Source organism: Camellia sinensis, chromosome 5 (assembly GCF_055761805.1).
Source record: "Camellia sinensis isolate YWXY chromosome 5, ASM5576180v1, whole genome shotgun sequence".
Classification (NCBI taxonomy): Eukaryota; Viridiplantae; Streptophyta; class Magnoliopsida; order Ericales; family Theaceae; genus Camellia; species Camellia sinensis.
Genome location: NC_138965.1, coordinates 54,267,882 through 54,283,944, shown reverse-complemented (window position 1 = coordinate 54,283,944; position 16,063 = coordinate 54,267,882). Strand labels below are relative to the sequence as shown.

Here is a 16,063-nt window from a genome sequence, read left to right as displayed (position 1 = left end):
CCAACTTATATTTGATCTTCCACAACCAACTTATTTTTTGGTCGCCAAAATGTAATCTTCCGCAACCAAATTTGTAGTTGGTCGCCAAAAGCATACTGCTTTTTGTGACCAACTCATTTTTTGGTCGCCAAAAAATGACTTTCTGCGACCAACTCATATTTGGTCGCCAAAAATAATGATCATTTGCGACTAATTAATATTTGGTCGCCAAAAGGTAACTTTTAGCTACCAACTTTTATATTGGTCGCGGAAAGTGGTCTCTAAAAGTGCAAATTCTTGTAGTGATTATGTACTTTTTTGATAAAGCTATGACAATTTATGATTTAGAAATAAAATTAGGCATTTTTGTGATAATATTATGCATTTTTGTGGTAATATTATATATTTTTTGGTTAAAAAATATTTAGATAAAAAATGTGTAACATTATTATAAAAATGCGTAACAGTAACACAAAATGCATAACTTTATTTGTAAATCACAAATTGTTCTATCAAAAAATTATGTAACATTTACTACAAAAATGTGTAAATCACAAAAATAAATAACAAGGATATGTACTAGAGAGTATCGTTTTCTAGACCCAATGTATGAAAAAGATGATTGGCTAATTATTAAAGAATATATGAGAAAAAAAATTATCTTAACTATTTTAATAAATTATCATATTATTAATTTTTTTTTTTAAAAGTCAAACTTTTAGATTATAATAGCAATCAGCTTGTTTGGTTGTGTTTTTTCAAAAACACTTTTACGAAAATTTTACTTTCTTGTTTTTCGTATTTTTTTATTTTTACTGAATTTTTTAAATATTTTAAGCAATTTCTTCTACTTTTTAGACATACCTAACATAAATATACCTAAAAAGTAAAAAAATTGTGAAAAAAACTTTTTAAAAATTCATTAGATACCAAAAATACAAAAAAAAATACGAGAATTCAGTACATTTTTTAATATTTTTATGTATTTATTAAATTTTTAAAATATTTTTTCGCAAATTTTTTACTTTTTAGATACATCTAAGTAAGGTGCATCTAAAAAAGTAAAAAAAAATGTTTAAAATTTTAAAAGTATTCACTAAAAATAAAATAAAAAATACGAAAACTAAAAAGCTGAGTTTTCAAAAAATTTAATTCAAAAAACTCAAATCAAACACACTGAATGCTATTATTATTATTATTACTTTTTACAATCAATGGAAAAAAATGAATAAATACGCACCCAAACACAAACGTGTACGTAAGGAGGTACTTAGACGAGGAAACCTAATTGGACACATTTCTTATATTGTTGTTTTAAAGCAGACGTTGAGCCATGAAAACCACATGACTGAACTGCCAAACCCATGCATTCGTTATCATCATCATCATCATCATCACATTCTCTTCCACCGACTATCTTCCAAGTAAACTAAAAACTAAAAATGTTTTGATCCAAATTCTCGTGATCCCCATGATCTCTCTCTCTCTCTCTCTCTCTTTATAATTAGCAGGTACTACTCACTCATGCGTCACTTTATGTTCTTAATTAAACATATTTGCACAGTCTAAATTTATATATAAATAACTGGCAACTGACTTGCATATATAGAAAATGAAATTTAATTATAATTTGAGCTTACATTTTCATTTTTTGTTTTCTCATTGATACATACATATGCTAATTTTCTATTTAGTTTCGTCTCATCTCACATATATTTGTGTTGTATTTGAAAGTATAAATTAAGGGCTTTTGTCACTTTCTTAATGTTTTGGTAATTTATATGTTTTTTTCATTTTTATGCCAAACTTCACGACATCGCATATGAGTATGGTTGTCCTACTACAGTTCTATCTGCACTGTATACGTCGTAATAATTAATGAAGTGATGATTTGTGGTTAACTTGACATTGTTGACTTATCTTTGATTCTAAAGGTTAAGATAGAAGCGACGTCTTTATGGAGCAATGTAGAATAACACTCTTCAAAGTCAACATTTTACAAAAAAGCTTAATTTAGTTAGTTTGCAGAGAAATTAGTTCATGATGTTTCTTATCTTTTCCTTTCTGGAACTAATAACTTGAAATTTTCTCTTTACTTCTCTGGTGATAGGCTAAAAATGGAATTTTTTTAGCTTGACATCCCATATGGTTTCACATGAAATGCTTAATGTGAAGCCACATTTGAAATACATTAAGATATGATACAAATTCTTTATTTATTTTATTTTTATTTTTCACTTCATGTATGTTTTACGGACTACTTATAGAAATCATGGAATGATATAAATATTACCCTAGTTTTAGACAGAAGAGCATCATCCATCAGTTTTACACTTCCAATCAAACCTGAATTTCTTCGTCTTCTGTGCTTCATGAAGAATTTTACCAAGGCAGTGAACATTACTGGTTTCCAGCACTTAAGGTCAACTGTGTGGCTGGGGAAGCTCGACAACAAATTTAAGAAAATGCGAGTAAAGCCAGTTCTGGGAAAAGTCATTCTCATGCTTTGCATTGCAATCTTTCTGGCAGGATCACTTTTTACTAGCCGGACATCAATTCACTCTTCAGAGAAACTGATGAGTACAGTTACACATGATCATGATCATATTCGCGTAAGCCTATTAAATACTTTGTTAATAATTTACAACTTTGAAACAGAAAACTATGTATATAACCAATCAGCAATGGTAGGTATCATGAAAAATCTTTCATGAAAATAATCATGAAAACTTTGTGACCCTTGAATTATACTTAGAATAAAGTACCACACATTAATGAAGGTAATCCAAGGATCATAATTCTTTCATGATCACTTCCATGAGAAAAATTTCATGATCCCTAACTTTTCTTATAACCAATAGACCATTTGAACTCACCATGTTCAATAGCTAGCTAACACGTGCTTGTGTTTTTTTTTTTTTTTTTTCTTTTCATTTCTGACACTTTTTTATCTGTTTTACTAAAAGATCAGATTGTATCATATTGTCAATAATACAGCATATTATTATTATTATTGTTGGCTCAGAAATTGGCAGAAGGTAGTTCAGGAGGAGACATTATAGGAGAAGTAACCAAGACGCCTGATACCATCCAGTAAGATGAACTAATAATCTTTACGGAACAATGTTTCATGTGTTTACAGTGTGAAATTACTTTATTCATTTCATTTATTATTATTATTTCCCTTACTTAACTACTTGGTTCGGGGACGAGTGTTAATTAAACAGATTGCTCGACAAAACAATATCAACATTAGAAATGGAACTGGAAGCAGCTCAGACGGGAAAATCAGGCAGCCATCTTTCATCACAAAGGGTACCATCATCATCTTCTAATCATGACAGTAACAGTAGTAGTAGTAGTCTACAGGAGAAAGCATTTGTGGTCATTGGAATTAATACTGCTTTTAGCAGCAAGAAACGGCGAGACTCCCTTCGTGAAACATGGATGCCTAGAGGTTTTCTTCTTCCCTCTCCATCTCTGTCTACATCTTATAGCAAATTTCAGCTCGGAAATATTTCAGTGTGACCCAATCTTCAGAAACCTGTATCATTTAGGAAACTGACATATTTTTTCGAACTGAAACTTTTATTACATGTGTGCACGGACTCAATTCCGCAACGTAGAGAGTGAGTGTGCTTCGTGGACAAGCTACCGTCCTCCGTGAGATGAAGGCCTACACAAGTAATGAACGGTGAGGCCACTCAACCGGGGTTTGGTCGAAAATCCCTCCGATGGTAGTCAGGCCAATGAGAGAATAAGGGGGACGAGTATATAGAGAGAGTAATTTTATTCGGCCCCTTTGAAGGGTGGTGAGGTTACCTTTTATAATGAAGGCTTGACTTGCTCCTCAAGCACCTCTCTCTGCCATCTAGCACTCTTTGTTGTTTAGCTAGGTCGCTCCTCGTTGGAGGAAAGTGATGAGTCGTCTGCACACTTGAGTAACCATTCTGTTATTCGCAGTGCCATGTACCATTCACTCACATAGCATTGAGCATTCTGTTAAGACTCAACTCACTTTGGAGTGGATGAGTGACTTAGGGATGAACTCAATAACTTGCCCACTTCAGAGTGGGGAAGTGTGCTAAGGTTGACCCCCTAGTTCGGCCCACATCGGAGTGGGGAAAGAGGCTAGGCCCACAACATCGCCCACCTAGAGTGGGGAAGGATGGTAGGGCCAAACCCCTATATCGGCCCAAGTTGGAGTGGGGAAGGAGGTTATGGTTAAGCGCATGACTTTGCCCATGTCGGAGTGGGGAAAGATGCCATGACTGACCCCTAATTCGGCCTACATCAGAGTGGGGATAGAGGCTATGGTTAAACCCATGACTTTGCCTACTTTAGAGTGAGGAATGGTGTTAGGGCCGACCCCCTAGCTCTGTAATGCACCCCCAAAAAATATACAATAGATACTTCCATAATCCTCAATAGATTTGCGAAAGCTTATTAATATAAATCTTTTCATCATATGACAATGCAAGCTTTTCTCAAAACTATCTTCCATTTCATTAGTTTCTATAAGGTATTACAAGATTGATGTCACATGCATTAATACATTCATTAATCCTAAGCTATGAATCTATGTGTGATATATATATAAACGAAAAGAAGAAAAGAGAAGTTAATGCCCTAATGGCTAAATATTTTTAAGGCGATACTTGATTCCAACAAAAGTGGATCAAGCCCAATACATATAAAAGTGCTAGGCTCGTACAAAAATATCTACAAAACAGAAATAATGAGCCTTCAGGTCTAGAGTTCTCACAAGTTAATTCCTTAGCAGACGTATATCATCAGCACTTGAAAGTTGGTTTTTCATATAGGGTGAGCTAAAACCCAATAGAAATTAATTTAGTATATTATATGATGCTTTAACAAAGTCATGTGGTGAATGCACATGAATGACATTTACCAAAACGATGCATTTTCTCTTTTAAACAATGCAATGCGATATTATAATTTAATTCATAAATCAATACTTCCAATACAGAAAACAAGGTAGTGGATACACACACTAGGAATTTCTAGGTACGTGTCTACCAGTAGGCTATACAAGCACTACCAAAGCCATTTTATCGGTACTAACTGGAAGGATCGGCACCCAATTGCGCGGGTTTCTAGATTTTTACCAACGACACATAGGCCAAGATAAATATAACCACAACCACACTCCCTAATAAGATTTACCAAGGTATTCACCAATTTTTCTCAAAAACAACGTATTTTCCATGTAAAAATATGAAATAATGTTCAAATGCAAGATGTATGAGCAAAATAGTTTTAAAGAACCTAATCCTCATATAATTTCTCTAACAATCAAAGATATCCTCTACTGGTAGCCCAAAACAGATATTTTTATTCAAAAGATAAATTTCAAGAAAACATATATGATTTTAGAATTCCAATATAGGAGTAACAATACATGTCTAACTTCACTTTCAAACCCAATAGATATAATCAAAATATCATTTCAAAATCTCAACATCTTTCCTTTTTTCTTCAGTTGAAAATATGAATGCTTAAGGATTTCCAATTATCCCCAAACAAATATTCTTTTCCATAGTATACATTTTCAAAGAAATTTTCCAAATTTGTAATACCAAAAACCATTCCAAGATCATTTCAATGAAAACCCCTCATTTAAACTCCAAATCCAAACCCAAATCAACTCAAATCCTACCTTAATCAAACCACAACTCCCAAAACACCGTTCTTTTCAAAAAACACATAACGAGGTTAAATTTCATACAAAACACTAAAGAAACCCTTACCTCAAAATATGAGGAGAAGAAAAATAAAACCCCAAAGATTTGACGTACACTAAAGCTCAAACTTTTCAAATAGAAACAATCACCACGACAAGCTCTACAATTTTTCTCAAAGCACCAAAGTGGCGAGACTAACGGACTAGGGTGTATAGGAGAGTTTAGGTGAGATTTTAGAGAGAGAGAACAAGAAATTTCCCTCAGAAAGGAAAGAGAGAAGAAGAGAAAAGTGGAAAGATCTTTTTCGCAACTTTATACTAACAGACCGCTCGAGCGTCAGACACATAACACTGCTCGAGAGACCAGACCATGGCTCAAGCAAATAAACCAAACTCCCAAAAGTTTAGACCTGCAAAGATAACGCTCGAACGAAGAAAAGACTACTCAATCAAAGAATACCCTACTCCCAAAAGTTCATACTGCAAACACATATTTTGCGAGAAACAAAAGACAGCTCGAGCAAAGAAAAGACTACTCGAGCGAACTTAAGAACAAACAGACAAAATTTCCTTTGAAATATTAACTCCCAACTTGTTCAAAACATAATCCAATAATCCAAATAACCATTCCCAATCAACTACAAGACTAGAAGAAGCATAGACAACAACCATAGGTGACAAATTCTAAATCAAAGAGTATAAAAGGGTCAGGTCTTAACCCGGGGTGCTATAAGCTCAGCCCACTTCGGAGTAGGGAAGGAGGCTAGGGCCATATCTCTAGGTTAGCCCACATTGGAGCGGGGACAGAGGTTATGGTTAAGCCCATGACTTCACCTATTTCGGAGTGGGTAAGAGAGCTAGGGCCATACCTCCAACTCGGCCTGTATCGGAATGTGAAAGGGTGCTAGGGTCATACTTCCAGCTTGGCCCACATTGGAGTGGAAAAAGAGGCTATGGTTAAGCCCATGACTTTGCACACTTCAGAGTGGGGAAGGGTGCTAGGGCCAACCCTTAGCTTAACCCACTTCGAAATGGGTTAACACGAGGCCACTTGATATGCCAACACTTACTTAGAGCAACACGAACCCTGCAACCCATACACTAGGAATTCTTTTTTCGTTATTACAATGGTAATTCCAATTAATGCACTTATTACAATGATGGAATTGGTCATAGTTTATACACACTAAAAAAAATAAAATAACAATATAAACCCCAACCTGAAAAAGATAATATAAGTTGAGATTTAGTTTTTTTGGTGACCTTTTAATATTTTTTGTGAGGTGAAAAAAATTAATGTGTTTGGGAATATATATATATATATATATATTTAATTCTATGAAAAATGAACTGACTAGTGTGCATGACTTTTTTTTTTTTTTAGTGATTTCTTAACTTTTCTTTTAGCCTAAAAATCAAGTTTTCAAACGAGGCTAGTGTAAAGCTTATATATAAGTAATAATAATGATACAGGGGACAAGCTACAGAAATTGGAGAAAGAGAAAGGGATCATAATACGATTTGTGATAGGATACAGTGCCACACGGGGAGGAGTACTAGATCAAGCGATCGATGTAGAGGAGGCTGAGAACAAAGATTTTCTTCGACTCAATCATGTTGAGGGCTACCATGAGCTCTCCACCAAGACTCGAATGTATTTCTCCACAGCTGTCTCACTCTGGGATGCAGAATTCTATGTTAAGGTGGACGATGATGTCCACCTCAATTTGGGTATTATTAATCAATTCGTTCATTAAGATTGATTACTTGATTCTCTTTCATTTTCTTTATATTAATGGAGTATTTTCTTTTGTAACTATATATATATATATATTTTTAAGGATCAAGTTAAAAGAATGCACTAATTGTGTTATCTATATATATATATATAGGTATGCTAGTGAGTACACTGGAACGGTACCAATCCAAACCCAGGATCTACATTGGGTGCATGAAGTCTGGACCAGTTCTCTTTCAGAAGTGAGTTACATATAATTTATTTACAATTCATGTTATTCAACTTTGTACATATCCTAGTTAGTTACATACATAAATACATAAATTCTTACAAAAGTTATTTGTTTTGCTTGGAATGCAGGGAGCTAAAATATCATGAACCAGAGTTTTGGAAGTTTGGAGAAGAGGGGAACAAGTACTTTAGACATGCCACCGGTCAAATTTATGCCATATCCAACGACCTTGCAACTTACATCTCTATCAACTCGTCAGTAATTTTATAATAATCTCTCTATCTCTTTTTCTCTCAACATTTTTGTAAACTGAAAAAAACACAGATTATGCAGCGGATTAAAATGATCAGATCATACCTTCTTGATGATAGAACCTTCTTGGATAAATCACGTGCTTCCAGGAAACTTCTTGATGAACCAACCCAGCAGTGGAGTGATATCACAGATTGAATATCACCCACACTAACCACAGTGTCAAAGACTTGATCGTTGTGTTTATGGGAGAGAGTCAGAATGTGGGTAGAAAAACAGACTACGTTGTTTTTTCTTTTTTTTTTTTTTCAGATTACCCATAACCATATCAGATATTTAATATATTATAATATCTATCCATATCAGTTAACATACAAATAATATCTAATATATATTATATCTATCTATATCAGTTCAAACTGATAACGTCTGTTTCAAGAGTGGTTATCCTAAATAGGTTTGATTTCAAAATCAAAACCTATTTGGATAAGGATCAAATGTTAAATTTAAATGGTCATGCCACATGGGCGCCCATTACTAACAATTTTCGATCTCTTAATATACTTACTGATCTCTTAATCTCTTCATGAAATATTGAATGTGTGATAGATGATATATATTGATAATACATATATAGGGCCATATTGCATAGATATGCAAATGAGGATGTTTCTTTGGGATCATGGCTCATTGGCTTGGAGGTTGAACATGTTGATGACCGTTCTATGTGCTGTGGAACTCCTCCAGGTACATCTAATTCCATCCTACAAAGCTTGGAAATTCTAACTCTAATACAATGATGAAAGCTCAAGTTATCAACACAAACTCTCTTCTTCTTCTTCTTTTTTATTTTATTTTATTTTATTAAATTAGATTAATTAGCACTATCAGTACAATGCAGAATGAGTTCTAAATTTACTATCTAATTTTTATGTACTACGCTTTCCAACTCAACAGAATTTCTATTTTTCATATTTTAGGTTTTATGGTTTGCAACAAGGAAGATAATTCTAAAAATTCCAAAAATAAAAAATAATTTTGACCAAATTGACAACAGACCATATCAATTGATGTCATATTTTTTTGATCGGCAAAAGAAAGCTTTATTGATGGGAAAGCAAAATACAAGCAAAAATACATCAACAAAGCAGGGAAGTGCACTGAGTATCAAAGCTACCCTCTACAATCCCAACTAGGTTGGCACCGCAAAGGAAGCAAAATCATTTGCTAGCACTTGACCCAAGATTGGTGAGAAACCAATCAAGCAAACAACAAAAGAGAAAGAACAAAAAGAACGGAAAAAAAGCTCCCTCTTCAAACAATAACACAGAATCAATTGATGTCATATATATTGTCAGTGATAGATGGTTGGCATATTGCCGTGCTAATGAGCTTTAGTATTATATATATATATATATATATATATAATTTACTACTAGTATTTGAGCAAATTAATCTTGTCTTTTATCTCATTCATATATGTGGTGGCATGTTTTGTATCTTCTTGTGCATGCTTTCATCAATAAAGATTTTTTTTGCCGAACAAAATAAGAAAAAATATGTGGTGGCATGTTATGTATTGTAAAAGATGCCCTTACCAAGGACTTGAACACTTTTGCCAGACAAATGTCGATGAATTTTAAATCTTCTTTTGTCATTCTTTATATTATACTATGTGATTTGGTGTTCATGCATGTGTACAGATTGTGAATGGCAGAAACAAACAGGAAATGTATGTGTGGCATCGTTCGATTGGTCTTGCAGTGGAATATGCAAATCCGTGGAGAGAATGAAAACAGTTCACGATAAGTGTGGAGAAGGAGATGGAGCTGTTTGGGAAGTTGACCACTAAATGTCACAATATCACATTATATTACAAGACAAAGAGAGCGAGAAGGCCACCAAGGAGAGAAGACGAAGTTGAAGCCTCAAGATAACTTGCTCTAGTTCTTAGAAGCCTTTTTGAAATGGAGTTTGCTTACCATTCTCTCTATGTTAATTTTAGACATTATCAAAGATGAGTCATGGAATAAAGTTTGGAGCATTAATATAGCTTCAGTTTGTGTTGCGTTTGAGGTGGTTTCTAAACCTAAATCTAGACTTTTAGGCTCCTCTTTGGTTTTTTTTTTTTTTTTTTTGGATCAATAAAGATTTATTGATGAAAATGCACTGGAGAAGTACAATAAAAAGACACCAATAAAAGGAGCTGGGGGCAAAGGGGCATCAGCCAAATTACGCTCTACTTGGATGTATGGATGGATTTTAAATGAATTTTATATTTGAGATTCAACTAATATAATAGGATTGACCTAATGAGTGTAATTTGGGATCTGGGGATGTGCTTCATTTGAGTCTCAGGTTTAACTCCCACTAAGTGTTAACAACTCCTTGAGGTTATGCCTGCAGGCTCTGTCCAAAATTTATCTCAGCGCAAGCTGGCTCAAACACCCAATCATAAATAAATAAAAAAATCTTAGAACTCTTAGCATTAAGTATTTTAAATCACTACTTTTACATTGTTATTTCATATTTATCGTGACAAAATTCTCAAATTCAATCATACGATCTATATATCTACGGAGAATTTACGTGTATGTCCTAATAAATAGATTTATTATCCAATAGATCTTACGATAATTAAAACGTTTTTCATCAAACACCATTAAAAAATCATCACTAATTGTTAATTTTCAGCGACAATTTAAAAATTTTGTTAAAAAAAGTCACTATTTATAAATTTTAGTGAAAGGTTAAAAAACTTGTAACAAAAAAAAGTTACTAATTTTCAACTTTCAACAACAATTTGAAAAATTCGTCACATAAAAACATCACTAATTGTGAGTTCTAGAAAAAAAATTAATAGCAATCATGACAAAAAAATATTACTAATTGTCAATTTTTAGCGACATGTAAAAAGGTGTCACAAAAAATTATTTTTATCAACAATTTTATTAGGACAAACTTTCAATAGGACTTAATGGAAATTAAGTCCAACTATTAAGTCCCACTAGTAGTTTACTCTATATTTGAACTATTAGAACGGTAGGACTTCTCTCAAGTTCAAATTTTAGCTTCAGAAAATTTGAGGTTCCTATGAAACCCATCATGAGTGTTCTGTTTTGATAATCCAAACAATTTATTTTGTAGAGCTTTCAATGTATATCATCCATTAAAAAAAAAAAAAAAAAAATTGTCAATTTGATAATCGTAACCAGTGTGTTTGGTTTGAGTTTTCTGGATTAAATTTTTTGAAAACTGAGGTTTTTGTTTTTCGTATTTTTTTGTTTTTAGTGAATGTTTTTAAAATTTTAAACTTTTTTTTAGTTTTTTAGATGCACCTTACTTAGATGTATCTAAAAAATAAAAAAATTGTGAAAAAATATTTTAAAAAATTAATAAATACATAAAAATATAAAAAATGTACTGAATTCTCATATTTTTTTTGTATTTTTGATATTTAGTAAATTTTTAAAAGATTTTTTTCATAATGTTTTTACTTTTTAGGTATATTTATGTTAGGTATATCTAAAAATTAAAAAAATTGCTTAAAATATTAAAAAAAATTCATGAAAAACAAAAAAACACGAAAAATAAGAAGGTAGAATTTTCTAAAAACTATTTTTAGAAAAACGAAACTAAACAAGCTGAGATATTTTTATTTATCGAGTTTGTCAAAAAAAAAATGAACGGCAATTATGTTGTTAACAATAAACTATCTATTTTTTTTTAAAACGAATACAATAAAATGAAAAGGTTATGATTACAAGAAAAGGCATTTTCAGTGACTAAAGAACATTTCGTCGTGGAAAGTATCAGTTTTGATGACTAAAAATGTTTTTAGTCACCAAAAATAAAATTTTATTTAACTAATTATATTTGTCGCCAAAAGTTTCATAATTGGTAACTATGATAAACGCTAGTGGATAAAGGATTCACTCAAAGTACCCCACCTCCTAAAATTTGTGTTGGCGGTGACTATAAGTAGTTGGCTCAATTCCAAAATATGGATTAGACGTTGGCCACTAAAGTATTGGTTGATAAAGGTTCATGTTTGGTGAATAAACTAATTTTTGGTCACCAAAGGTTTTGATTTGCCTACTAAAATACGTTAGTCGGGAAAAATATTTGATCTGACATATTCTTGGCGACTAAAATTCTTTTTCGCAGAAGGGTTTCCCTTTACACTTAGATCTATAGTGCTTTTGTCCATTACAACATATCTCCATTCGCTATTGCTCTCTTTTGCCTATGCTTCTCTTTGTCTGTTGCTCACCATTTCCACCATTGTATACAATCATTTGTTTTGAGGTCACCCAATGTGAAAGGGGTGATCCTCTTTTCTTCTCTTCTTTCTCCATGTAAAATCAACAATGGCAGAGAGTCGAGGAAAGCTGTGAAGAAGCTAGGAAAGGCTTGGAGAAGCTTCAAGGAAGTCAATAATGGCAAGCCACCAAACTTGCCAAACTTGCCCACCAGCCAACCGTAAGATGACGCGGCTGCCAACCTAGTATTCACATCTCTCATGTTTGTGTATAAATGAGAGAAGGGAGAAGAGAGAAGAGTGTGAGAAAATCAGAAATGTGGAGAGAGAAAAATAGAGAGACCCTCTGTGGCAGAGAGAGAGTTCCCTCGGTGTTAGAAAGGGAGCTGAGAGTTGAGTTGAGTGAGAGAGAGTCTTCTCCATCATTGTAATCTTTCTGTATTATTTCTATTGTTATAGTGAAAATTGGTTTCTCTCTCATGGACGTAGGCATTAGGCCGAACCACGTTAAATTTGTTTGTTTTCTTTGAGTGTGGTTTGTTTTTGACATCTTGAGAGGGATCCCTAAATCCCAACAAGTGGTATATAAGAGCCATGGTGATGAAAAAGAACGTTTTTCCGAATCTGCCAGAAATCATGGTGCTCAAAATCAAGTTTTGAGCACATCAGGAGGAAGGTCTCGACGGAGCCCGCACGCTTTCTTACGTGCTCCTCGAAGTTTGGGCGGAGATGGTCGGAGTCTCGCTAGAAAGTTCAGTCCGGCAGATGGAAGTTAGAGATTGAAGATAACACAAATTTTATGTAATATATATTTTCTTCGCGAAATATAAATAATAGGGATTGGCTGGTAGAGTGGATAAGGTACTTGGACAGAGGCAAAAGGTTGGGGGTTCAATTTCTCTTCCTAGGGAATTGAAGTGTTTTTTTTTTCTTGTTCCCCTCAAATAGAGGATGCCACGTCAGCACAAATGTGGGCCAAGACGCCATATGGCAGCCATGTCATCATTGACACGTGGCAGACAAAATCAGCAACAGTGACGGAATATTCTCTTGGTCAACAAAATATTCCTTAGATTTTTGAAATTGCAGGAGGGCCCAGATTTTTTCATAAATTATAATTTTGCCCCAAGTTTTTGAAGTATTTTCAGTGAGGCCGTCGAAAATGCAATGGAGGTTAGTCCTAGCTAAATGGATCGTTCCAAACGCAACCACGAGGTCAGAATGGTGAAATTCTGAACGGCTTTTGAAGTTTGCCAAAAGTGTGATCATGTCATCTTCAATGGTCAGAGGGAGGCTGCTGGATGTTGTGAAACGCTGTGGATTCACTAAATAGATTAGAATGGCAAGATTCTAATCAAATTGGATAGACAGATGTATATTGGAAGATAGATTGTTGGAGACCAAAGAAGATTCGGCTTGATCAAGTGGTAGATCAAGGGAAATCGGGATTGGTCAAGGACAATAAGAGGATTCACATGATTATCTCAGGATCAACAATGTCTGGGAAAGTTTTGTCAAAAAGACATCCTGTCTAAGGAGACTGGCTTTTAAGTAGGACCGATTGTGACCCCACCAGTCTTTCTTAGGAACTTTCCTTCTTGTTGAGTCCAGGCGATCAGGAGATTTGGTTTAATCGGAAGAAGTTTACTTCATCGGTAGACAGATGATTGACAACCAGTATAGGCTCAAAGGAATGTTGTGGTAATTGGAGCCACTATCAAATAGAATATAAGGAGTACTGGTGGTATGTGAACGTGGAAGAGCAATAGTTGCAGTAGTGCACACATAAGGCGCAAGAGCACGTGGCTACAAGAGCATAGATTAGTACGCATGAGTGTTGTACAAGGTGCAGACGTGCAACAGTGCAAGAGTACACAACAGAGTCGTACAGATGTGCAGTGTGGAGGATTTTGGCCTAGAAACAACAAGCAATTGCTAGAAGTTCACAAAAGAAAGCTCCAGACAGAGAAATTGAGATAGATAAGATGTGGCAATGCGCACCTAGTGAGAGGCAAATCTTTTTCTTTGTTCTCAATTTGGTTTATGACAGTGAAGTCACAACGGGAACCCAAAGAGTTTGGGTGGAGTCACCTCAACAAGGAAACGGTAAGCATTCTATTGGAGGATGCAAGTACCTGGTGATAGAAATGGGAGCCATGTAGGTTTATGTATGGCGGTTGAAGACATTCCAAGTGACAGGTGTTGATTCACTCCAGATGCTTGATGGAATGGAGACATGTTGAATAATGGTGTTTTATCACCCATATGGGTGATGGGGGTGATAAGTTTTTTTCACCAGACTGAAGCCAATTAGAAGCCAATTGACAACCCTTCAAAGTCAATTGTAGTTTTTTGTTAGTTTATTTTGAATACTCTTGGGTCAATTGCAGAACTTCACAGTTCATTAAAATCTCTCTAGGAGATAGAGAGAACCGGCTTTCGTAGAGTGCACTACAAAGATTTGGCATGTATGATAAGTCCAAATAGTAGTATTTTATTGGCATTGGTCTTTGTGGAGGCATTGGAGATCCTTCATAGATCATTGTTGGAAGATTCGCATCTGGTGAAGCCTTAGTGTTCGCATTGTCAATTTGAAGAAGAAGTTGTAGCAATCTACTTCAGATCTTAGTGGAGCTTTGGCGTCCTTTTTTCAATGTCTACTAGAGACATTGTTTTTGGCGGTCTTTCACAGATTATTGATGACTTTTTCAAAGTCGTGGTTTGTTGAGATTCACTATCACAATTGAGATCTATGATCAAGTTTGATTAGATCTAAGGATGTCTCTGGTTCATAAGACTTGATCATTTCTTTCTCTTGTGGATTTTTCATTTTTGCAATTTACTCCATATTTGAAAACATCGGCTATTGGTAGTTTGGATGACGATTCAGACTCTAGGTGTTTGCTTCTGTGGAAGCGGTGTGACCGCTGGTGTTCGTTGAAGATTGGAAGAGATTGTTGAGGAGAAACGTAAAGATGGTGATTTTGAATCTCATGTTTTGGGATCCATCCTACAATCTTCCATTGGATTTGGAAGGGATAGATCGTGTGTTGACTCGGTGGAGTCAGTGGGGAACTGTTGGAGTTTTGTACCTGCGGTGCATGCGCCTTTGGGCAATTTTGGTAGCTGTGAAGATGGTGTATCATCTTGTGTCTACTGGTTGGAATTGCAGTTGGAGGAATCTAGAGTTTGCTCGACACTTTAGAATTTTTGACTCTTGGTATTTTGTTAGTTCGTCTGAAGTTTGTTCTGATACTTTCGAACTAGTTTGAGCCTGACTACATCCACATTCTAGTTTTTTTTATGGGGAACTGGCCTTAGTTCTCGGAGTATTTGTTTCGCTCTCGTGAATAGTTCATGCAGGAAGAGAGCAATTTTTGTTCGATGGTTGATCGGACAAGAAGTTTATGGTACCGCTTTTGAAGTTGCTTTGATGGAGAATTTGAAGGCTCTCTTGTTTAGTGTCCTGAGCATTTGTTCAAGCTGGTTGCTCACCATGATTTGTTTGGAGTTATCTAGGACAACTTGTTTGGCGCCTGTGGAAATCCAAACACGGCACCATGGTAGAGCTTTAGTTGTAGAAAATCGAAGAGCAAGCTCAATTGATTATGCATATTTTTCCATTGGCTTAATGTGATTTTGAGCAATGGAATCTACTATGTTTTGAAAGAGCACTCGTGTTTTATATAACAGATAACATTCAGTTATGCTTGAATGGTTGGATATCTGGGTTATGGTATTGGTTTTGATTTTGTGGCGTCGAACACACCTCTTGATAAGATAGAGTAGTTGCAGATCTCTCAGGCAAGCTCTAGCACAAAAAGAGAGATGGAGCCATGATGAGAACTCAAGCAGTATGGGTGCAGGTACTATGCTAGGTGTTGCATAGTTGGTGAC

At 34.7% G+C, this 16,063-nt stretch overlaps 1 protein-coding gene across 1 annotated transcript; it reads left to right on the top strand.

The window, feature by feature from the left end:
• Window positions 1–2,258: 2,258 nt before the first annotated feature.
• On the top strand, window positions 2,259–9,957 carry LOC114309991 (putative beta-1,3-galactosyltransferase 8). The gene is made up of 8 exons (XM_028255875.2): window positions 2,259–2,591; window positions 3,005–3,072; window positions 3,207–3,436; window positions 7,157–7,414; window positions 7,576–7,663; window positions 7,782–7,907; window positions 8,543–8,652; window positions 9,609–9,957. The coding sequence occupies exons 1-8, from the start codon at window positions 2,352–2,354 to the stop codon at window positions 9,755–9,757; spliced, it is 1,269 nt and encodes a 422-aa protein (XP_028111676.2). The 5' UTR covers window positions 2,259–2,351; the 3' UTR covers window positions 9,758–9,957.
• Window positions 9,958–16,063: the final 6,106 nt, after the last annotated feature.

Bases quoted from the DNA above. Each gene is read 5' to 3' on its own strand.
- LOC114309991 (XM_028255875.2), top strand. From the start codon at position 2,352: ATGAAGAATTTTACCAAGGCAGTGAACATTACTGGTTTCCAGCACTTA. The intron at 2,592-3,004 runs GTAAGCCTATTA...TTGTTGGCTCAG, and splicing joins ATGATCATGATCATATTCGC to AAATTGGCAGAAGGTAGTTC. The intron at 7,415-7,575 runs GTATTATTAATC...ATATATATATAG, and splicing joins TGATGTCCACCTCAATTTGG to GTATGCTAGTGAGTACACTG.